Source organism: Ptychodera flava, chromosome 21 (genome assembly GCF_041260155.1).
Source record: "Ptychodera flava strain L36383 chromosome 21, AS_Pfla_20210202, whole genome shotgun sequence".
Classification (NCBI taxonomy): Eukaryota; Metazoa; Hemichordata; class Enteropneusta; family Ptychoderidae; genus Ptychodera; species Ptychodera flava.
Genome location: NC_091948.1, coordinates 14886495 through 14908206, shown reverse-complemented (window position 1 = coordinate 14908206; position 21712 = coordinate 14886495). Strand labels below are relative to the sequence as shown.

General features: G+C 36.8%; 2 protein-coding genes and 1 long non-coding RNA gene across 5 annotated transcripts in view; 2 read left to right on the top strand and 1 right to left on the bottom strand.

Moving 5' to 3' along the window:
* Positions 1 to 7138: 7138 nt before the first annotated feature.
* Positions 7139 to 13052, bottom strand: LOC139121526 (beta carbonic anhydrase 1-like). The gene is made up of 5 exons (XM_070686488.1): positions 12529 to 13052; positions 11741 to 11962; positions 10663 to 10887; positions 9527 to 9754; positions 7139 to 9296 (listed from the first exon to the last, which is right to left on the bottom strand). Exons 2-5 carry the CDS (start codon positions 11831 to 11833, stop codon positions 9051 to 9053), a joined length of 792 nt encoding a protein of 263 aa, XP_070542589.1. The 5' UTR covers positions 11834 to 11962; positions 12529 to 13052; the 3' UTR covers positions 7139 to 9050.
* LOC139121523 (telomerase reverse transcriptase-like) overlaps positions 12872 to 21712 on the top strand; it is a 34922-nt gene continuing 26081 nt past the window's right edge. Inside the window, exons 1-5 of one of the 3 annotated variants that reach the window (XM_070686483.1) lie at positions 12872 to 13022; positions 15147 to 15321; positions 15970 to 16081; positions 17741 to 17797; positions 18319 to 18437. In XM_070686483.1, coding sequence (XP_070542584.1) covers positions 15209 to 15321; positions 15970 to 16081; positions 17741 to 17797; positions 18319 to 18437 — 401 coding nt within the window. In that variant the 5' untranslated portion in view covers positions 12872 to 13022; positions 15147 to 15208. Of the gene's footprint in view, positions 13023 to 13227; positions 13539 to 15146; positions 15322 to 15969; positions 16082 to 17740; positions 17798 to 18318; positions 18438 to 21712 lie in introns of those variants that run through there. The other 2 variants (XM_070686482.1, XM_070686481.1) reach the window with 2 other exon arrangements.
* On the top strand, positions 18527 to 21695 carry LOC139121529 (uncharacterized). Its single transcript, XR_011549306.1, has 3 exons — positions 18527 to 20365; positions 20732 to 20889; positions 21179 to 21695. It is a non-coding gene; the product is annotated as an uncharacterized lncRNA (long non-coding RNA).

Below are 21712 nucleotides of genomic sequence, written 5' to 3'. Positions count from 1 at the left end.
ACAATTTGATATAGTGTTATACCGAGTGTTGTGACCAGAGATGGAAGGAGAGGTGGGTCATGGAGCAATGCTCTAAGCAGATAGCAGATACAAGATTACAGGATCTAGGAAAAACCATAGACCCTCTAGCTCGAGGGTCTATGGAAAAACTGAACTGTTGTGAATTCACCCTTTATTATCACAGAAATATACATTTCAATTTATTTTTATTAATAACAATTTTGACAAATGACAATACATGGTTGGGAAGTTGTAATTTTGTTGGTTTCACCTTTTCCAACCGTCGTGAGGCAACTGATGGTAATCTAGCAGGGTAAACCAAGATTTGCAAGTTTTGTAATTTTGTAATTTTATTACTTCAAGTAAATGCATCCATAAATGGATTTTCATGCATTGAATAAAATACATGGACATATACAGAATAAAAATAAATAAATAAATAACTCAATAAAAAAACCAGTAGTTAAAAGTTATAAAACTACACATCAAAAGATAAGCATAAAAAGTTAGTGAGCAACGTGAATTCAATTAAAACAAGCAGGAAGTTGACATGCAAATCGGCCAAGAAATGGCTCAGAAAAGAATAGGCACAGTAAAGTAGTTTAAATTATAGTATTGGCAATGATGGATGAACGATATTTGAATGAGCGACTGTGGGCTGTAGAAACATGATATTTACTTCTGGTGTTATACTGGTGAATTGTTGAATTTTTTGAAAGGTCTTTACTATCGTTAAATTTTTTGAAAGGTCCTTACTATTGCTGTATAAACAGTAAATTATACAAATATACATGTATTGATATTTAACTTTTCCAAGTTGACGGGGTCAGTCAAAACTTCTGTGTTAGAGAGGGGGGTACTGAAATTCATTATGGTTTTGGGGTTACTCGAAATATTGGAGTTCTAATGTAATTCCTCCTACCCCCAGACTGTAAATAATGATGGCTCCCTTAGTAAATGAGTGGCGGAAGGCCTTGTTCGGCGGTTATTTAGGGATGGACCATTAGACCTTGGGAGGGGGGGGGTGGTCACAATGAAATTGTGAAAATTTTTTTTTTACTATTGTAAATTTCTGAATTTTTTTTTTTCCAATTGAGATTAGCTGTGCAAATTTTTTTTTTCAGAGTAAATTTTCAGATTTAATTTTTTTTTTAGTTCGTCGCTGTCTGAAGATAAAGAGGGCAAAGATGTGGTGCCAAGCACCACAAGCGGCCACGAAGCGGTCACGGGGGGGGGGAAGTCAGGAGAGGGGTGTCCCCTTGCTGCTGTTGGAGCTTTTGAAAAATAGAGATTAAAATAGTGTTATTTGGTGGCACTTGGGGAGTATTTTTGCGGGGGGAGGTCAGGAGGGGGTGTCCCCCTCCTGCCGTTGGAGCTTTTGAAAAATAGAGATTAAAATGGTGTTATTTGGTGGCACTTGGGGAGTATTTTTGTGGGGGGTGGTCAGGAGGGGGTTCCCCCTCCTGCCGTTGGAGCTTTTGAAAAATAGAGATTATAATGGTGTTATTTGGTGGCACTTGGGGAGTATTTTTGTGGGGGGTGGTCAGGAGGGGGTTCCCCCTCCTGCCGTTGGAGCTTTTGAAAAATAGAGATTATAATGGTGTTATTTGGTGGCACTTTGGGAGTATTTTTGCGGGGGAGGTCAGGAGGGGGTGTCCCCCCTCCTGCTGTTGGAGCTTTTGAAAAATAGAGATAAAATGGTGTTATTTGGTGGCACTTTGGGAGCATTTTTTCGGATAACACATCTTCCTCTGAAACATGGTCTTCTTGCTCCTCAGTAGCTTCCTATAAGTTTTGAAAATTGACTATTTTGGTTTCCTGGCTTCCCTTTCTACTGCGTAGTGAAATGCCTACATTCACCCCACCAAACATCATGCATATCTCATGATTTACAATTGATTTTGACAAGCTGAGAAGCTAAATAAGCTAAATAATATAGTTAAATTTGCATATTTGTGTTTTTAGAGCAATTGATGCACTTTTTGATTAAACATCTATTTCGCTGTAACAGCATGTCCAAATTGATTGGATGTGTATAGATGTGTTGAAATTTCAATATTTGTCTTTTTAGGGCAATTTATGCCATTCATGGTAAAAAATCTGTATTCTCTGAAAGGGCTTGTCCAATTTCTTTGAAATTTGCTACACAAAAACGATTATTCATGCAGATTTATTCAGTATTTGCTATCGAGAAACTTTCAAAGTTCAACCCTTTGTGTGTTTTTGTGTTGGGATTTGTTCGATAGATGGCATTCTACGTAGTGTATTGTTGAATGTTAAAACATGTGTTGCTGTTGTTTTTTGAGGCTGTTTTTTGAGAAAAAAGAATTGAAAATGCCTTTTTAAAAGCAAAATAATACAATGACTTGATATGTTGTTTTATCATTATTGACGTGTTTCTACTTGTTCAGCCATTCTTGCATTCATCATTGCAATAAAATGCTGTGAAAAAAATGAAACTGATGTAGCCTGCATCTGTTTACCTTGATCTTAAAAGGCAAATACAACTTTCTGTCTTGACAACCATACCATAGTTTCAATGTTTTACCTAGTGTACCTCCTTGGTTTGTACGCAGGAAACAAGTAGAAAACAGGCTCTATAATTTCATAATTTTCAAGTGATCAGAATACAAAAGTCCTGAAAAGCTAAGATAATCACAACTTCCAGTATAAGGGATACAGTCACTCTAAATGTATAAATTACAATTAAAAATGTGCCTTGAGGATGTACTAAAAAATACAGAAAGTTGCTTTCTGTCGGTAAAATCTAAAAAAAATTCAAAATTTTAAAGACTTTTGCAGATTTTTTTTTTATGCCTTGGTCTTCTGATTTATTTTTTTATTTTGCAAACTAGTTTGAAATTTTTTTTTTTCCCTAACTTTTTGCTCTGAAAATTTTTTTTTCTGTTTTGACCACCCCCCTCCCAAGATCTAATGGTCCGTCCCTTACATCGTGTAATTTGTGGTGAAATAAAATGAATGCCATTTGTGTCAACATTTGTATCAAACAAAGATAAGAAGCGCACGATTTCATCTGCAAATAATAATTTGAACAACTTTTTGTTAACATTTGAAGGAGAGGATAATGATGTTGGGCTAATTAGGTTGACACCAGTTTGTACGGAGCCACTGTTGGTATATGTCAACTAGTCATTTTGATAGTGGATTTGAGTTTTGTATTTTTGCCTTATTGCACTCCCTGATTGTGTTGTTGAGCAATAAAGTCATCATTATTAAAGTGATTATATCCTAACATTTCTATCTGCAGCCGATGAGGAGATCATACAGTATCCGTGTTCCAGACATCCAGCCTTGGAAGTATATGCATTAAATTTTAAACCCCGACTTATACTCTTATACTCCATAACCTAAATACTACATAAGGTTGAAACTTCTCTGCCTCCATTGTGGGAAAGGGGAATGGAAAAAAAAGTCTGTTGTTACGCATGCATTCATCGTTTTTGGTCCATGGGTCATCGCACATTGCCTATATCGATTTTAGAAAGGCCCCTGAGGCCAAATAAAACAATGTCGGTAACCCGACCTACCCTTTTGAAAACCCTCCGCCCTTCAACATTTTTCTCCATTTTCAAAAATCATGCAAGAATTTGCCGAATTCAGCTCTTTTTGATGCAGTGGGTCATAGCGAAACAAAGATACAACATTAATTTGTAAAAAGTTCCCAACGACCTATAATCCTGTTTACTGAGGGCTTGTTATAGTGACGTAGTCACCATTTTTTTCTTACGCCTAATTCATCGTTGTTCAGCTAATAGAAGACACTCTTCTTTGCTTGTCAAGTATGTGAAACTCACAGGAACCGTGTATCGATGACTTGTCCTATAAAACTAAAAAAAAAAACATAACTGGTTTTTTCTACGCACATAACAAGAAATGTCGTTCGATGAAAAACTTGCAGACACGTATGTGCAATACACGCACTGAGAAACGGCCCTACAGTAAAATTACATGTACTATATACAGATATATACATATGTCTGTATTTCCCTATTATTTTATTAACATGTGAATGTATTTTATCAGACACATTGCTAAAAATGCGATATCATGTTTATTTATGAGCTATGAAGTTATACTTTGATTAATATAATATTTCAGCTATAAAGACCTAATCAATATTATATTATTATCACATCATCATCATCATCATCATCATCATCGTAAACATGTTGCGCAATATCAAGAAATCATTTCTTTTACACAACTCGCTCTTCATTAACTTAAGAGCCTTTTTTCAAAAGATTGCGCTTTCATCACTATTTTTCATAGCTTTAACATTTTCCTCCAATGTACTGTATTTTCATAACTTTACCCTATTTTTTGTCCGTCATAATAATAAAAAATATAGACTTCACTGAAAACGCACCTTTTAAATAAAACAAAACAGGAATTCAATATCAATAATGTACAACGATAAAAGAATTTTATTGTTTGCAGAGTAATAAAATTACATAGATATTCGTAACGGTGTTTTGCGTTTATGAGCAGCACTTAACTGGTCGCAACGCGCAAGCGCGTCGTGGGTACATCCAAGAGTTTGCATGGACTTTATATATGAGCTAGCACGCTAACATTACTCTCCAAAAACGGCAGATACTGGTTCAAAGCGAAGAATAATTTTCCGTTTTGGGCCAGCTATCTGACTTTTTGTTTTTATGATGCAACTTCGATGACTGGTCGTAAGACAACCTTTTGCTCGCCTATTACATTTTTTCGAACTTACTTTACCTGTCGGATATAAGTTGCTGTTACTGATACTACAGTTTAAACGTGTTTTTAGGATTTCGCTTTACCTTACCGGTCGTGTGAAGCCATGGAAACCAATCATCACCTACAAATGCTCAAACTTTTCTGCATGGCTGGTTGTTGGTAAAATTTAAAGAGATTGTACAAAGGTTGCAACCGTCCACGATCGTACGGTGTGGTCGTGGAAGACAATAAGTGTTTTTTTTTTATTTTTCAACAGATATTTTTGGCTCTTTCGCAGCCGTTCGTGACGTCGTGGATGTTCATTGTTAACGTTGATAGTCGTGTACTTTCATCATTGTAAAAATGGAGAGGGCCCCTTCAGTCAAGCAACCGAGCAACGGTCATTGGTGACCTTGGAGTCAAGGTCTGAATGACCTTGATGATGAATCCATCCTGAGAGGCCGCAATGTGGGAAAGGAGTGGAATTCCCGAGAAATGGGGGTCAGGATGGAATCCAAAGCCCGGACACCTGTAAACGTTATTCTCTTCCACAAGCGGTTGTCTGGTCGTGAATGTTATATAACAGTTTACGGTCGTGGAACTTCTAAATGCAGCAGCAGATTTTCTACGCCTATTGAAAGATTTTCTTGCCCACAGCCAGTCGCATAGGTCGTGGATGTTAATATTAGAAAAATCAAAGACATCGAAATGATAACTTTACTTACACGCACACACGCTCCTATAGATTCCGGATACTGTACAAGTCCATATAGGAGAACAGCGAAACTAATCGTTAATGAAATGAATTAAATTAATCACTATGACTTAAATTTTCAAGTTGCTAGACCAGTTTTAGGGCCCTATATCTTCCTCACGCAGTCAGAATACAAGCTTTTAAAAATTAGCTACGACGTCGACCCCGGCCGGCATGATGATGTCATTGATTTCATTGTTAAAGGTAATAGCAGTTAAAATACAGTAGATCATTTTCAGACCTTTTCTAAGATTTTTTTGCAACGCTTGAATTCGTAGGTACTTTCGTACATAGTAGAAAAGGCGTCTTGGTTTATTGTTCGTTACATGAAATTTTGCAATAGTAAGCGCCAGAGAAACATTTTGCTTGGAAATATAAATTTGCCGCCTGCAGTTGTCCTTGGCATCATTCAACGATCTTGAACTGAACGGACTTTTGACTCTATCAACTTTGTCGTATTCATTACCATACGATATAGATCATGGTTTTAAATTCTATCTTGTTCGTTTAAAAACTTTGTGTTTCAGTGTAATTGTACACAGGGTCTCGTAATAAATCAAAGGGGCCCAATAATTCATCTGCATTCAAGGTGAAGAACTACAAGGCCCACGAGATATTTATAACTTACAGTATCAGAAATAACTATTCTGAACCACTAAAATACTTTAAAAAGAAACGATAAGACGATGCGGCTGACTTGAACCTCATGTGATAAGAAGATAAACCCTCCGCCAAGCTAGCATTTGTTTTGTGAATTTGTCAACTTGTTCATGAACAGCTTTATCGGTTGGCCACATTTTGGGTCATTGTTTAAATTCGTTATTTACTCGACGAGAAAATATTTTTGGTAGAACTTAAATCAAACAATCTTAACTAGTATTTAACGGTCAGCATAAATTGAAATGTCGAAATGATGTAGTCATCGCTAATTAAAGGTAAGTAGATTTATCATAAGCTATACTTTTTGAAGTTTTGCATCAAATTTGACCGTACGCCCCCCGGGGATAGTGCAATACCATATCGTGGCCATGATGGAGCAAGCCCATATTCAGATGCGGCAAAATGGGAAATTCAGTCAATTTTACAAAATCATCAAGAAATATATATTTCTTAAGCTGATATACTGATTTTACATATTCTTGACCTTGACCTTATAATTTGGAAGGGAAAGTAAAACTGTTCATAACAGCCCTCCTACCAGCATACGCGAAAAATATGCCCTCCCACCGAGTTATAATGCCCACTACCCTCCACTATGTATCTATTGTGTGCCTGCTACCAAAAACAGTTCAAGCTTCTGCATCTCTGAAAGTTCTCCTCTGCCCATCAGATGCACATATTCCCACATGTACTTGTCATTTTAACCTTTGAACATTGCTATCCTCTGAGCCAGGCACTTAATCCTTCCTTAAGTTCTATCAACCACAGCATTCCCCTCCCTTACCTATTTTCTGATACCCACTGCCAGAAATTGTCTACCTGCCCACTGTAAAATTGACTTTTTCTCCTTTCCCATTGATTATTTTTAAATTTGTTCAAGAAATCGGGCATTCGAGAACCCTGGCGTGTCTGAGTAATGACTCTATGGACACTACATGAATGGATATAGAAAGCATAATTCACAGTCTCCCCTCCGGACAAAAATGTCCATTTCACTGAAGTACAACACAACTGTAATGATGATAAGAAATTGTTTATTTCACAAATTCAGCTGCATTGGTAAAACAAAAATAATTGAATTTATTAGAGGGTAATAAATATAAATCAAATGACATATTGTTACAATACTGATATCATATTGGCTGAGGCAGTATACACAATAATTTTTCACTTTTTCGAAGTTTCAACAACTGACCTGAGTTGATAACGGAATATCATATGGCAGCTCCAGAACACCTAAAAATTCCAGACAAAAATCCTGATGTTTTATCCAACACAACTCTACGCTGTAAAAACTGACATTGAGGTGGCGTTGCACATAAAACAGCATATTTTGTAAAGATTCTTTTACTTTTTTGTAAAGATTCTTTTACTTTTCATTAATTTGCTAACCAGAGATTAAATATTGGTTGGGCTCATCTTTTTAGCAGTGATAAGTTGGGTGAGAAAGAAGTGTGAATGAATGCAAATTTGTGCAAACCACCCGATTTTCTGGCATCTTTTTTTCTCCTGTTTTCAACATTTCAAAAAATTTAACTCCACCTTTTGCTTGGTTAAATGTTGTGAAATTTTCACATAATGTTCTTTCAACACTGTAGAACAAAACAATTTTGTTCGGCAACAAAGTTCTTCCATTTTGAATTGGAGTCATTTTAAGTTTTCTTATCATGATTTGAGTCATTTCTTTTAAAGGGGTACAGTCATCGGAACTGCACTCAAAGGTCATATGGGACCCATACAACCAATCTAAACACTGTATCCACGGCATGGCAGTGATTGATGAAAGTTAAAACATGTCTGTCATAATCTACATCGTATAATTTAAATGTTGCAGTTATGATGATGGGGAGGTGCATCTAGAGATTCATTGTGCACAAAATACATTGTTTGTAAACAAGAAACTCGCACAGGCGCAGTTCTGATTACCGTTTTCCTTTAAATGTCAGTCTTTGAGATACAAGTGAGATATAATGCAAAACAAAATTGTAATTTCTTGCTGCACAAACTCTAGGGTTTCAAATGAGATATTAAATGTCATAAAGTAGTATGAAGTTTTTCACTTAATTTTATCATTAATACCAAAATTGAGGTTTTCTACCCCAAATATGTACCTCCTTCATCCTTTGAGTAAGACTGTTGCTATTACCAATACTAAACTTTAGATTCTCTGCTCTTTGGAAATGTATAGTATGAAGAGGTTTTCACATTATCTTTGATAAGAAATAGCTTTGAAACAAAATGTGTTGGTTTTGTGCAATGCCATGTAAAGTTGGTATTCTATAAAACTTGGCAGAATATTTGAGTTAATTACAACTGGCAGAAACTGTTTAAATTTGTATTCATCAAAAGTGTCATTCTTTTCACTATTGCTATAAACCTATAGTGCTCCATGCAACGTGTTTGTCAAGTTGCCTGCAACTTTTTTAAAAGTGCTTCAATTTTAATGAACAATTTTATGAATTAAAATTTATGACATTTTCAAACAATTTCCCTGACAAGTTCTACTTTTATCTGATTATGCACCTGGCTCCATTCTTCCAACAGGTACTTATTTCAACAAATCACTTCTGTTCCTGAAGAAATTTCAGATAACTCATGAACAATTACTATACCCTGTGCAACAGAATCAACATCAAAAGCTATTTAAAAACAGATTTTTGTAGCACAACCTGGTAAGACTGGATAAGAAACTGGGATTGCCTTTAAGTTCAAGATGATTATTGCACTCAAAACCACTTTAATCAACAAGTGTCAAATGGCAATATAAAAACAAACACAACCTGATTTAGTCAGGACACAAATGAACTTTAAAACTCAGTCAATATTCAGCCTCGGGACATAAAGAGAATAAAAGATCCATTGGAAGAACGGTATGATGAAAATAATATAGTAAATCCATAGCCAATCAAAATAAATAAATTACAATTTAACAAACAACTTTCTTAACAGGCTCATCTTCTGTCTGTTGATGCAAGTGGCTACATTCTAATGAGAGGTCCTCAAATGACACAGTGCTTATTTCAACAAATCGTTTTTGTTCCCGACTGAAGAGGAAGACATTTCCCGAGTAGACATCAAACCACATTGCATGGAGATGCACCATGTCGTCTTCAAGGTGTTTCTTCAGAAATCCATATGAACTGATGTTTTGAATCTGTTGCAAACAATTAACCTGAAATGAAATTTTCATGCAAGGTTATATAACAGACACAATATTTGTAAGATCTATGCTGTTATTTGGCAGGTTTTTCCTTTTAATGGGTCATTCTTTCCAAAAAAATTAAGGAAAATAGATCATCAGGTACCCAGAACAACATTTCAAGGTTCCAGTGGTGAGATGCTAATCACAAAAAGCACCCACTATTTCAATAACTGTCATTCAAGTGATATTCTCTGACTTGCCTGAGATAATTTGTCATGCAAATTAAAATTGTCTTCAGGATCGATGAATGCTTCAAAGTTGTGTTTTGCAGTCTGTCCTTGAAATTTCAATGGTCCCTTGTAACCTTTCTCTATAGCTTCAAATTTGGCCAGACTCGTGTGACCAAACCGCCGAAGCCAAGCCCGGAATGGATGTTTGCCTCTGTCCACATATGGATTGTCTTTCAGGGAATAGAGAGTGTTCATGGCCTAGCAAAGTAGAGAATAAAAAACAACTAAATGAGGGAATTTCAGAGTGCCTCAGTGTATTTACATGTATGAGGGTATTTTACAAGGCTTCCAAAGCTTGTGTCCAATTAAGTTTGTCTTTTTGACAAAAATGTTATGAGAATTTGAAAGATATAAACCGAAAGAAATATATATAATCTTTTTCAAAGGTATCAATGCATTTTCACAGTTCGCCATGGTGTCTGTACGGCAAAGTGTTTTACATCAGCAGAATTGGTGAGTATTTAATTCAGGGTGGATTTGCACAAATGTGTGATCCTAATACAGTTTGTGTTGTCCTGCCTTCACTCTCAACAACCAAAGTGATTTCCCTTGCCATCTGAACACATTGGTCTGTCAAATTGGAACATAGCAAATCAGTATTTCAGTCAATGCAGATAAGATGGTAGTCATGGCGTTTAGAATTTTGGCTTTTCTTAAAATTTGCCACATGATTTCTACATTTCTTTGTTGCTTTGAAACAATGGAGGAAAGTTGACTATAAGTACAAAATGTCCCAGTTTCAGTTGTTCAAGAGGAATGTTTATATCTGTTTGAACTTTTACCTCTGTTATCATCAATTAGCGATACATTATCGTGATGCCATGATCCAAAATAAACACACGGAACTAAATGGAAAAGGTGTGGGTTTTTAGTTGAAAAAATTCATCAAAACTTGTCAAACCTCTAAATTGACCTCCACAAATATGAGTTCACAAAAATGGCAACTGATACGCTCACTATGACCTTTATTTTAATGTTTTACACTTGGTGTACATATAATTTTAAGAGCCGTATAGGTGTCTTGTTCAGTCCATTTTTTAAAGACACGCTGAGAATAATGATTAACACATAGAAATTATGCTGTACAGAAACACCCTGCCTCTCACCTTGCAGTCTGAGTGCCCACACACCACCACATGGCGTATACCATTGATAATACATGCCAGTTCCAGCGCTGCAGATTCTGTGTTGAGGCCCTCGCTTCCGAACAGCGACGAATGGGGAATGAGGTTACCAGAGTTCTGCACAATGAACATATCACCCACGTTGGTCTGGGTAAACCTGGTCGGCAGTAACCTGCTGTCCATGCAGGTGAACATAATGGCTGTGGGCTGTATGCAGAAAAATTTGGTGTGATCAAATTAAGTCAACACTCCTACCGCATTTTATTTTGCCATATTTTCTTACTGTGTATTGTAATTTAACTTGTAATAACTATCTGAGTACACTGCAGCTGTACTGAACTCTGGGAGTGTCAGTCAAAAGGTGAAAAGTAACATCAGTATTAGTGGATGTGGTATGTATTGAAACATTTTCTGCAAGATTTCAACACTTGGCCCAGTCGCTATGTACAATTTTAACAACATTACATATATATATAATATATATATATATATATATATATATATATATATATATATATATATATATATATATATATATATATATATATATATATATATATATATATATATATATATATATATATATATATATATATATATATATATATATATACCATCATCAAGTTATTTGCATTTTCAAGACTTAAATGTGTGACAGAATTTCTGAGCTTTTATTAAATGATCACATGTACCACTATGAGATTTCGGCAACTGCCTTGCAAGACCGCGCCACTTTGAAAAAGTTAAACTGAAAGATCAGTCGCTCGAGGACGCTCCCTAAGCTCCTTTTTTTGTGAAAAAGATAAATTTATTTCAACATAGTCGCAAACAAAACAAATCTACATAACTGTGAATGCATTAAAATACAATGCAACTTGTCTTGAAAAAACAAATAATTAGCTGTTTAATTACAAAGATCATCATATGAATGCATTCATTCAGGATGCATTCTCCCTACGCTCCCCTCCTCCCCTCCTCTTAGAGAGCGCCCTCGAGCGACAGATCTTCCAGTCTAGGAAAAAGTGTACTGAAACCAAAATGACATGATTGATTGGCTTACCTCCGGACTGTCGCGAACTCTCTTAAATTGGGGAACAAGGTACTGCTTTACGCCTCTTCCATAGCGGAGAACACCTTTTAAAACTTTATCCATCCCAGCTCTCTTGATTCATGTAACCTGTTGTGGTTTTGGTGTGTGACATCGATGTCAAATGGTTCATCAGGCTCGGCTCAGGGAATTTGTGAATGAAACAGGCTAACTGGAGTTGTCTGCATAGACTGTCTTGCCCGTGCCGATTGGTTAAAGATTAAAATTAGTATAAAGGACCGTCTAAGCTGATAAAAATTGGTAGAGTTGACTTTTCAGATCCTCAGATTCAGATCCTCAGATCCTCAGATTCAGATCCTCAGATCTCAGACTTCAGATCCTATAACTTCAGATGCAGATTCGAATTTACAAGCCTTTTACAATATCCGTATTAACAGTATGATTGCAATATTTACAATAATAATTTGAATATGACATGTACAAGGCAGTTATGAAAACAAAAAAGTCTACATAAACGTTTTCGCTCAACAAGTTTCAACGAACACGGGTCTACAATTACAGATTAGCTAACTTGCTTCTTCCGACCACAGTCGTTTGGAGAGCTATTCAGCGCTGGGACTATTCGCCCCATAGACGAGTGTGCAGAAGCGAGAAATACCCCAAGTCTGGAAATGAAATGGCTATTTCGTATAGGGATTGTGCCACCATGTCATCTTCGACGTTCGATTTTACCGTGAAAAGTAGCAAGTTCATCTATCATGTAACCGTCGACCGTTCCCTAGCATTCTCAAAATTCATACCTGGTACTTGATTTGCTTCACAAACGCTCGTTTCGTGTGATTTTCGGCCGAATTCGACGGACACGTCGCTAAAACATAAGCGTGAGCAACATTCCGGTCACCTGACAGTGGACGTTGGGCACCTCCACTTTACTGACGTTAGCGCTGCGTACCCATGAGGGGTGACTGGAAGGTTGTTCATGCCTTATGTTTTGGCGACGTGTCTTCTGAACTCGGCCGAAAATCACACGAAAATTCATACCTGATACTTCATCTGCTTACAAAATCCTCATTTCCTGTGATTTTCGGCTGAGTTCGAGATAAACCTGGCCAAAACATAAGCATGAACAACATTCCAGTCATCCCTCATGGGTAGGCGGCGCCAACGTCAGTAAAGTGGAGGGACCCAAGAGGTGACCGGAATGTTGCTCACCCCCCAGGTTTTGGCGAGGTGTCCGTCGAATTCGGCCGAAAATTACAGGAAACGAGCGTTTTTGAATCAGATAAAGTATCAGGTATGAAATTTTAGAATGATAGGGAGCGATCGACGGTTGCATGATAGATGAACTTGTTAATTTTCACAGTGAAATCGGACACGGAATGTGACATGGCGTGGATTTTATAGCCATTCTGTTTCCAGACTTGGGGTATTTCTCGCTTCTGTACACTCATCTATGGGGCGAATAGTCCCAGCGCTGAATAGCTCTCCAAACGACTGTGTTCCGACCCCTGATTTAGCCCGGGGTCACTTGCCTCCAACATGAATTAGTTATATTCCCTCGCCATAAATATTACGAACGATGGTAAAATACGGACTGTCGATAGCCAACATTTACATGATCGTCGCGGTCTTGAGGGGGTCTTGATCGTGCGGGCGGCACGTCGTCTATTACAACAAGTGATGGCGCCCTCTGCTTGAACATGGGACCATTTTATCAGTCTTCTAGGTAGCCCAACTATAACATTTGGTAACATATGCATCAGATATGACAGGAAAGGTAATCAATGTGTTCAGTACTTATAATGCGAAGGTAATGTACTCTCTTGATATGAAGCATTATAAATTGGAGTCAATTCTGTCGGTTTTTACGGATATCGTGTGCTTTGCCGAAGGCAGATTTATAGCGCGGGATATTTGAATCATTCATGCACCATGTGCGCCATAGTCTCGGCATCTCTGCTACCTCCATGGTCTCGATGACCCACACGCTCTGCTGGGGACGCTGTCGCTTCAGGCACCATCGTCTGCATCGTTGCCATCGTAGTTGATAGCGCTTTTAGTGTAGACTGTAGTAGTACTACACTAAAAGCGCTATCAATGACGATGGTGCTTGTGATTAACAGTGCACTCAGAAGACTCGACTGCTTGCTAGCCGTAGTGCAGAGCTCAAGCTTTCGCTGCAGTGCTGCAGCTTGAGGTTTTGCCGGGGTATTTAGGGAGTGTTCAGAATTTACTTCCGGGGGCCCGGAGGATTTTCAGGGGGCCCTCCATTTCCGTAAAGAAAAATAGGGGGGATCAGACAAAATACCACAATCTTTTAGGGGGGACTAAGGGAAAAACCCATATCAATTCAATATTTGCCAAGAAGTCCTGATCTATAAAAAAGAGGACCAAAGTAGCTACCTGGGTGACATATATCTTTCTTTTTTTCTTCAAAAAGTAGAATGGGAACACCCATTTTACATTACAAGCTATACCATATGTGATTTCTAGAAAATGACTGTATTCTTGGTATTGGGTAGTCCCCCACCTTAAAGGTCTGTACCTACTACAGTCAAACATTTACCAACCTTATCAACTCATTTCCACCTATGGGAGAGTACTTCTGGAAAAAACGAGACGACATGTCTAGTCAGTGAACACACCCTGCTTTGCATATTATTAATATACTATTTCTTTGTCTGAGTACTTACCATTAGTGTGTGTACCAGGTAATGCTAAAAACAACTTTGCAACATTTACAACATTAATTTATTTGATATAAACCAGTGATATGACAACATTTGGGACAAAATAATCATCAAAATAATGAAGAAAAGGGCTATAAAATGGATTATTTATAGTGGACATAACAAAAGTATTCATATTTAATAATTAACTTTTCTTCAGAAATGTACAACCTGAATTGTTCATCACTAGCCTTCCCAAAAGTGTGCCACTTGTAATCCTTGCCAAACATGCTTTTTATGGCCACTTAATTGTAACTCTGAAATATTTTGTTATCTCATTGATTAAATGACCACTGTATTGTTCCTGCAAATTGTGATAAACTTGTCAGACTGTATGTGTGTTAGTGTGTAAGCATGTGTGTATATATTGGGGGCTCATGGAAAAAAACCAGGAAATGTGAGGGGGACCTTAGATTTTCTTCATAATTTACAGAGGGGACCATGGAAAAAAAAATCACCAGGAAAATAGAGAATCCTCCAGCCTCCCTGTGGAAGTAAATTGAACAATTCTCCTCTCAGAGGATACTATTTGTGATCAGTTTCCTCTGTTGCCCTGTACTCTCTCCTCCTGGTGGAAAACATTAACAAGACCAATGTGCATGAAGTGGTTGCAAAAGTTTACAATTCATCACTGTATATGTCTCTCAATAAAATCGGATGGTCCATTTTTTCTTTGCTGCCCTGATCAGGTAATGAAAATGACAGAGGACAACTGAAACCGAAAGGTGATGTAGGATAAAGTTGATGCAGTATGGAAGTAATCAAGGCAGCCTATAAACACACTGCTGCATTGCTCAATTACATCACAGCACTGGTTGGAGATCAACAAATACCACCCCTGATGCAAGACCAGGATAAACAAGTGTAGGATAATCATTCATATAATATTTTTATTTGAAAGTTTACAGTGTTTGCTTATCAAAATTTAGTTGTAAGCGGAATATATCACTACTTCATCTAGAATGTGGAGAAAACCATTTATCTGGTCATGAGAATGCCCAGTGTCCCATTGTCACAGATGGACCATGATGAATTCAACTCTGATGAGAAATAGCAGCTTGTCATCAATTATTTTTCCTCAACTAATAAGAAGTTTTTTACAGCCAGAAGTCATAACACTTTTATCAAAATGAACATACACTAAATGAATTAAAATCATTGATTAAACCAAGGAAGACATCTTCATGTCATGAACTGTCCCTTCACAGTGTATCATGTAAGAAAGTATCAATGACATGTGGGTGGATTCCATGCCAAAGTTATAGTAACAAAGCAAAATTTAATCCTAATGCCAGCTATTTCACTCACGGTAAAGATGTCTGGTTTTACTTTACATGTAATGTTATTTTATCATTCACATATTTGTGTTGTATCATGACACGATACAGAAGTAATTTACATTCATTGAGCCAATAATGGCCAGGAGTACAGGTTTATTTATTTGTTTATGTTTTTAAGTTTTCTTTTTTTTCCATTGCATTTTGCTGTATAAGTTGTTGTCTTTCAATACAGATACAGACATTTACTGCAGACAACAGTGGTAGGTGTGAATAAGGAATGGACTGGCAAACTGACATTACAGCAGGTCTCCAATCAAAGTGATGTTATTCTACGAGCACTTCAGGTGTGTAGAATCTAATGAAAAAAAATTTTGAGAGGCTTCAGTTGGTATTTTCTGATTTCCAATCAGTAACTAAAAACCATGAACAGAAGAGATTGTCGCCGGCAAACTTTCTCAATAAAGCAACATTCAGCTCTCTCTTCCTTGTAGAGCTTTACTCAATATGGTTCAACTCCAAAATAAAAACAAAGTGATGTTTCTACAGATCACATGATGGCGGTACACACAAACCCATGTCCCATGGAAATATTCGTATAACATGGTTTCGTTTCTACTGTTGTCTATTCGAAAACCGGGTTTAACGTGTTAAAAAACATAAAAAGTTTCAAATCTAAGGAAATTTTTAACATGTGGAAAATTGCATGTAAAATTCATATGTGATTTATTTTAACACTTTCACTGCGTAATTAATTTTTATACGTGCATTCCTGTGCGTCGTTTTCTATGGATACATGGCCTTATAGATATCGATATACATGCATGAGCTGTATCTTTGTAATTATGCGAGTATTCGGGACAATTTTTTCAGTGAGTATTGCAATATGACAGAGCATCATAAAAATGAACAAAAGGTCATGTGACACATCTATAAGGTCACGTGATAATGGCGGCCATATTGGATTATACAAAAAAAATTCAAAAACTGTTGCATTTTTTGTAATTCCAATACATAAATGTATTTTTTTCAGCGTAACACTTTAAAAATTACTACTTACATTTTATCAACTCAAATTCAGTAGGGGTAACACATACTCTAAAACATATTCCACATAAATGAGGTTAATATGCATATTTATTACAAGTTCATCTTCGAACAACAGGTATCATCTGACATTCAAAAGAGAGATATATTATATATAAGCTTATATACTGGTCGCTAGTCCGATGTGTAATTGTCATTGATAGATTGATGACGTACAACATCCACAGGATACCCCATCAACATTTGTGACGTCGGTCACCGACCCTTTGTCGCACTTTTCTCTCAGCATGCTCAGCTGGCCTACCTTCCTGTCTTGCTTGCAATCTCTGTCTTTGCTAAACTGTTTCGCGAACATATTCAAGTTCGGTATAGAGTTGTTATTTGAAATTTGACTTCCGCTATCTCCGTCAAGTTCAGTTTCACGATCAGTGACAATTCCACTATCACTCTCTAGAAAAACATGCTCAAAGGCTGAGTCGGTGTTAAACTGTGCCCGTGTCGCCATTTTTAAATATCTTCTGACAGAAAAATAACAACTGATCACACGATCCTTACAAATTACGGCGAAGAAATGACCGAGTATGGCTGCATTTGTTTACAAATTTGGCGCGCATGCTCATTTAGGTGTGACCTCTACCTCGTACGCTACGCTCGGCTTGAGGAAATAGTCAACAAACATGATGTAATCAGCAAAGCCAACGTATATCGAACTCATATAGACGCGTACGTTCTTGGCGCGTTTACGCGCCTCCCGCAGTCTGGCCGTTGGCGCAGAATGCGCCCTCCCGCGGTGAAAGTGTTAAAGTGAACCAATCCGTATACTAGGCTTTTTCTTTCACAATTTTGCAATTTGAATTTATTCATGTAAAACCTGTAATGTAATGTCTTATGCAAATTAATGTAAATAGTCGATCTCAAAGATCTTTTGAAGAGATAGAATCTCACTTTTCCATTTTCAGCAAATTTTCCACAAAGAAGAACAAAAGGGAAATATATTAGGCATTGGCTTCAGAAAGGTAAGGAAAGTCTTTTCCCAAGAAAATCTATTCAGCAATTTATAACTGAATATTGGAATTGCATGGTTATTTTTATTGCAAAAAATTCTGAATACGCAAGTATTAACCCTTTGAGTGCTGTGATTGTTCCCACCAAAATTTTAGTGCAACATTTTTACCAATTTTTGTGAATTTTTCTGTAATTTTTTTATAATTTTGGACCAAATGGACATCACATTTCATTGGCTACAGTTAGTTATCAAAATTTTGGCAAAAATCTGAAAAAATTGACAGGAGTATATTTTCTAAAGGTGACACAAATTGACTTTGGTGCTCAAAGGGTTAAGCATTGTAATATCTGACCAGATCTGAACAGTCACCTGTATTGTAATTCAGTAAATGTTTATCATCTTCCTTCCATAAACCTAACAAATCAAAGACAACAAAATCCCCACAGTGTTTCACAAACAGAATCTTTCAATTCAATTTTGACGTTCTGTGCTGAAGTTTACACATCATATATGTTTCCTGTCTATGGCAAGACATACAAGAGTACTGAGGGACTGCCGGTGATATTGACAAGAAGAGACATTGAATCTAACCAGCCGGGTGTAGCTTGCAGTAGATTCCAATCCAGGCCATGGCAAACACTGCTGAACAGGTAAGAGATATGGACCTGCAAAATGAAAGAAAGAGAATAAATTGCAAATGGGTTCTAGTTTCTGTGTTTGAGAAAGAAATGGGTAAGAGGCAAGAAAATGAAATGTCTAAAATTATTTGTATTAACAGGTTAATGAGATATCTATTAAAAAGATTGGTTTTTTAGCTACTATAGACTATAGTCTATAGAAGCTATTGGGATGGGTATCCGTCCGGCGTCCGTCGTCAGTCTGTATGTATGTATGTATGTATGTATGTGTGTATGTATGTATGTATGTATGTATGTATGTATGTATGTATGTATGTATGTATGTATGTATGTCCGTTTGTGAGGCGTCCGTCCACTCAAATATCTTGAGAACTGCAGTACTTACTGATTTGATGGTTATTGTGTAGATGTAAAATATGATTTTGAGAAACTGTTTTTTTTAATTTTTTGATATTGTTGAAAATAGGCAAATTAATGACAAAAAACGCGTTTTTGGTAAAAAATCTTCTTCTTCATAACCGCTGGTCAGACAGCTTTGTTATTTGGTTTACAGGTCCCTAGGGACAACCCAACTTAGATTTGTTCAAATTGTGATAAAATATGCAAATGTGTATTTTTAAGGAATTTTTTTGTCATTTTTGATCAAAATTTGACTTACATTGTATGTAATTCTTGTACTGTATAAACACTATCAATTCACCCAGAAAAAAATAATTAATATGATTTTAAATAATTGAATTAATTAGGAAATCATCAAAGCCAAAATAATTTTAGTGTAGAATTATCAGAAAGTTCAACTTTTTTGACAGGTCATAGTGAAATGCTTACCATCTTGGAGGATTAAAACATGTAAAGGCAACTTTCCTGAATCCCAACTTTGACATATTCTGAGCCGTCATTTATTGTGCCCTGTATGTTATCTAAAAGAAATTGTTCAAAATAGTTTGTCATGATAGGGTGGTCAAATAACTAGAGATAGAGAAAGTTCTAATTTCCATTTATGGTTGACTTGGTAAGGATACAATAAAATTACTTTTTGAGGAAAAAAATAGAGTGGTCAAAGTGATAGGGTTTTTATGGTAAAGCTGGGCTGTAAGATTCCTCATGTGCTATTTATAGCAATTATGCAATCTGTGTAAACAGTGCAATGAAAGTGCTACATGATGCTTTTGATGACCTTGAACTTCTTAAGTTTCAAACATTTGTCTCTTCAGTGTGCTTTCTCTGAGTACGTACAGTCTCAACTTATTCAACAGAACTTACTTACAATGTTAATTTGAAAGTTAAAATGTGCTTGGTTAATAGGATGAAAATACTGATAAAAAGATAACCAGCTTAAGATTCTTCATAACCTGACAGATATGCTGTTTTTTTATGATGAAAATCTTGATTTAAGCAAGTTTTGTTTACTTTAATTAGAATGTAATTAACTCTCGTTTATTAGCTACTATAGACTAATAGCTGTCAGTATGTATGTATGTGGTACACGTATGTTTTGTGCGTGCATTGAGTTTTGCGCATGCGCGGATCGTTGCGCGTTTCGAGGCTTCCATCATATGCAAATAGCATAGCAACCGTCGATAGCAACAGTTCCCTCCCCTACTTTTATCCAATCAAATGGAAATATTCAAACGTGTCAAAGGTTGTCAGAATACATAATCATGTTGCCACACATGTCCACTGTCTATCCCGAAAAAACGGCGTGAAAATCGCATTTCGTTTCGATTTTACCCAGCGAAACCTCGTAACGGTCAATTTTTTGAATTTCTTGAAATTTCACGAAAACCTTGTTAAATAATTTTGTGTTCTTGAGTTTTTGGGAGATGGAGACATAGTGACATTGAAAATATATGCGCCAGTATTACAGCAGCAACCGGCCACATGCGCGGCTAATTTTTGTGTTCGCCGTTCCAACTCGTCGAAGTTGGTGGAAATTTGAGGTAAGCTGATCAGTTTGTGGTCTAATCGGAACGTTTTCCCGTCATTTAAACAAGCTAGAATACATTTTTGTCATTTCAAAAGATACTACCCATCAATTTTCGAACAAAAATGTTGTTCGATCTCATGTAGTCATCTGACCTAAGCCTCCATCGACGACGTCAACATACTTTGACCTAGGGGTCACGACATAGATCGACAGGAAAACCGGAAGTGATTTTTCCATTGTCAACAACATGGATGACTAGTTTTTCAATGACTTGTTTTGTCAAAAGCTGCCTTTCATGAAGAGTGTGTGCTGCTATTTCCCATTCTTGACAGCATCTGAGAATCCAAACTTAGTAATTTTCTATCTTTTGTTCGATTAGCGCTCGAAATTCGAGACGAAAGTACAGCGGTACAGCAGTCGCCCGGTGATCGAGCTACGTTCAGACTGTAGATGTACGTAAATATGGCGACGCTGTTAGCAGTGAATTTGTACTCGACTCGTACCCGCCATTTCTACAACCTCCATGATATCCAAAGTGTAAGTAACTCTCTACCTTGTCAACGAGGATACATGCACATTGCGTTACTGGTGTTTCTTGTATTTTTGTAACCTTCAAGTTTGAGGTCGTTAACGATGGGGTAAAGTCCCTCCACTCAAAATTGCACAGGGTACCTTGGCTCAGCTTGTTGAACAACAATTTAGCGTTCAGATAGGAAGTTCACCGATCACAGCTGGATAGCCATGAGTATAAACAAAGACTTCTCTAAGTCAAAACATGTAAATTTCATTACACAAGTCTAGAGTAAATGTGTAATTTTTTTTCCAGGTAACAAGATTTTGGCAGATTATACCAGACTTCAATTTCTTGTTTGGTACAATCATTTCAAGTGTATAGAGGAATTTTTGTGATATATGGCAATAGTCTATAGCCCTAGCTGCAAAATTGTAGCTCTATGGTGAGGTGGCTGGTGAGTTTTGGTTGTTGTGACCTCACCCACCAGTAGTGCTACAATGCTGAAGGCCCTGTAGCGTTCAAATCATTTTGATGTGAAATCCCACATATTTACTGCATTTGGTCGTACGGATTTATCACTACTGAAGACTAAACACTATATTACACTTTACCTTGTCGTTTATGGGGTTTGGTATTTGTTCAAACATGTCGATTGCGTTCCAAAAACATTGAGCATGTTTCTAGTCTGGGAGCCGCTAGGCCATTACCGGAAGTTGGTTATGGCAGCTCCCAGAAATGTTTTTGGAATGGGATTGAACGAATACCAAACCCAATATACGATAAAGATAGTGTAGTATAGTGTTTAGTCTTCAGTAGTGATAAATTGGTGCGACCAAATGTAGTAAA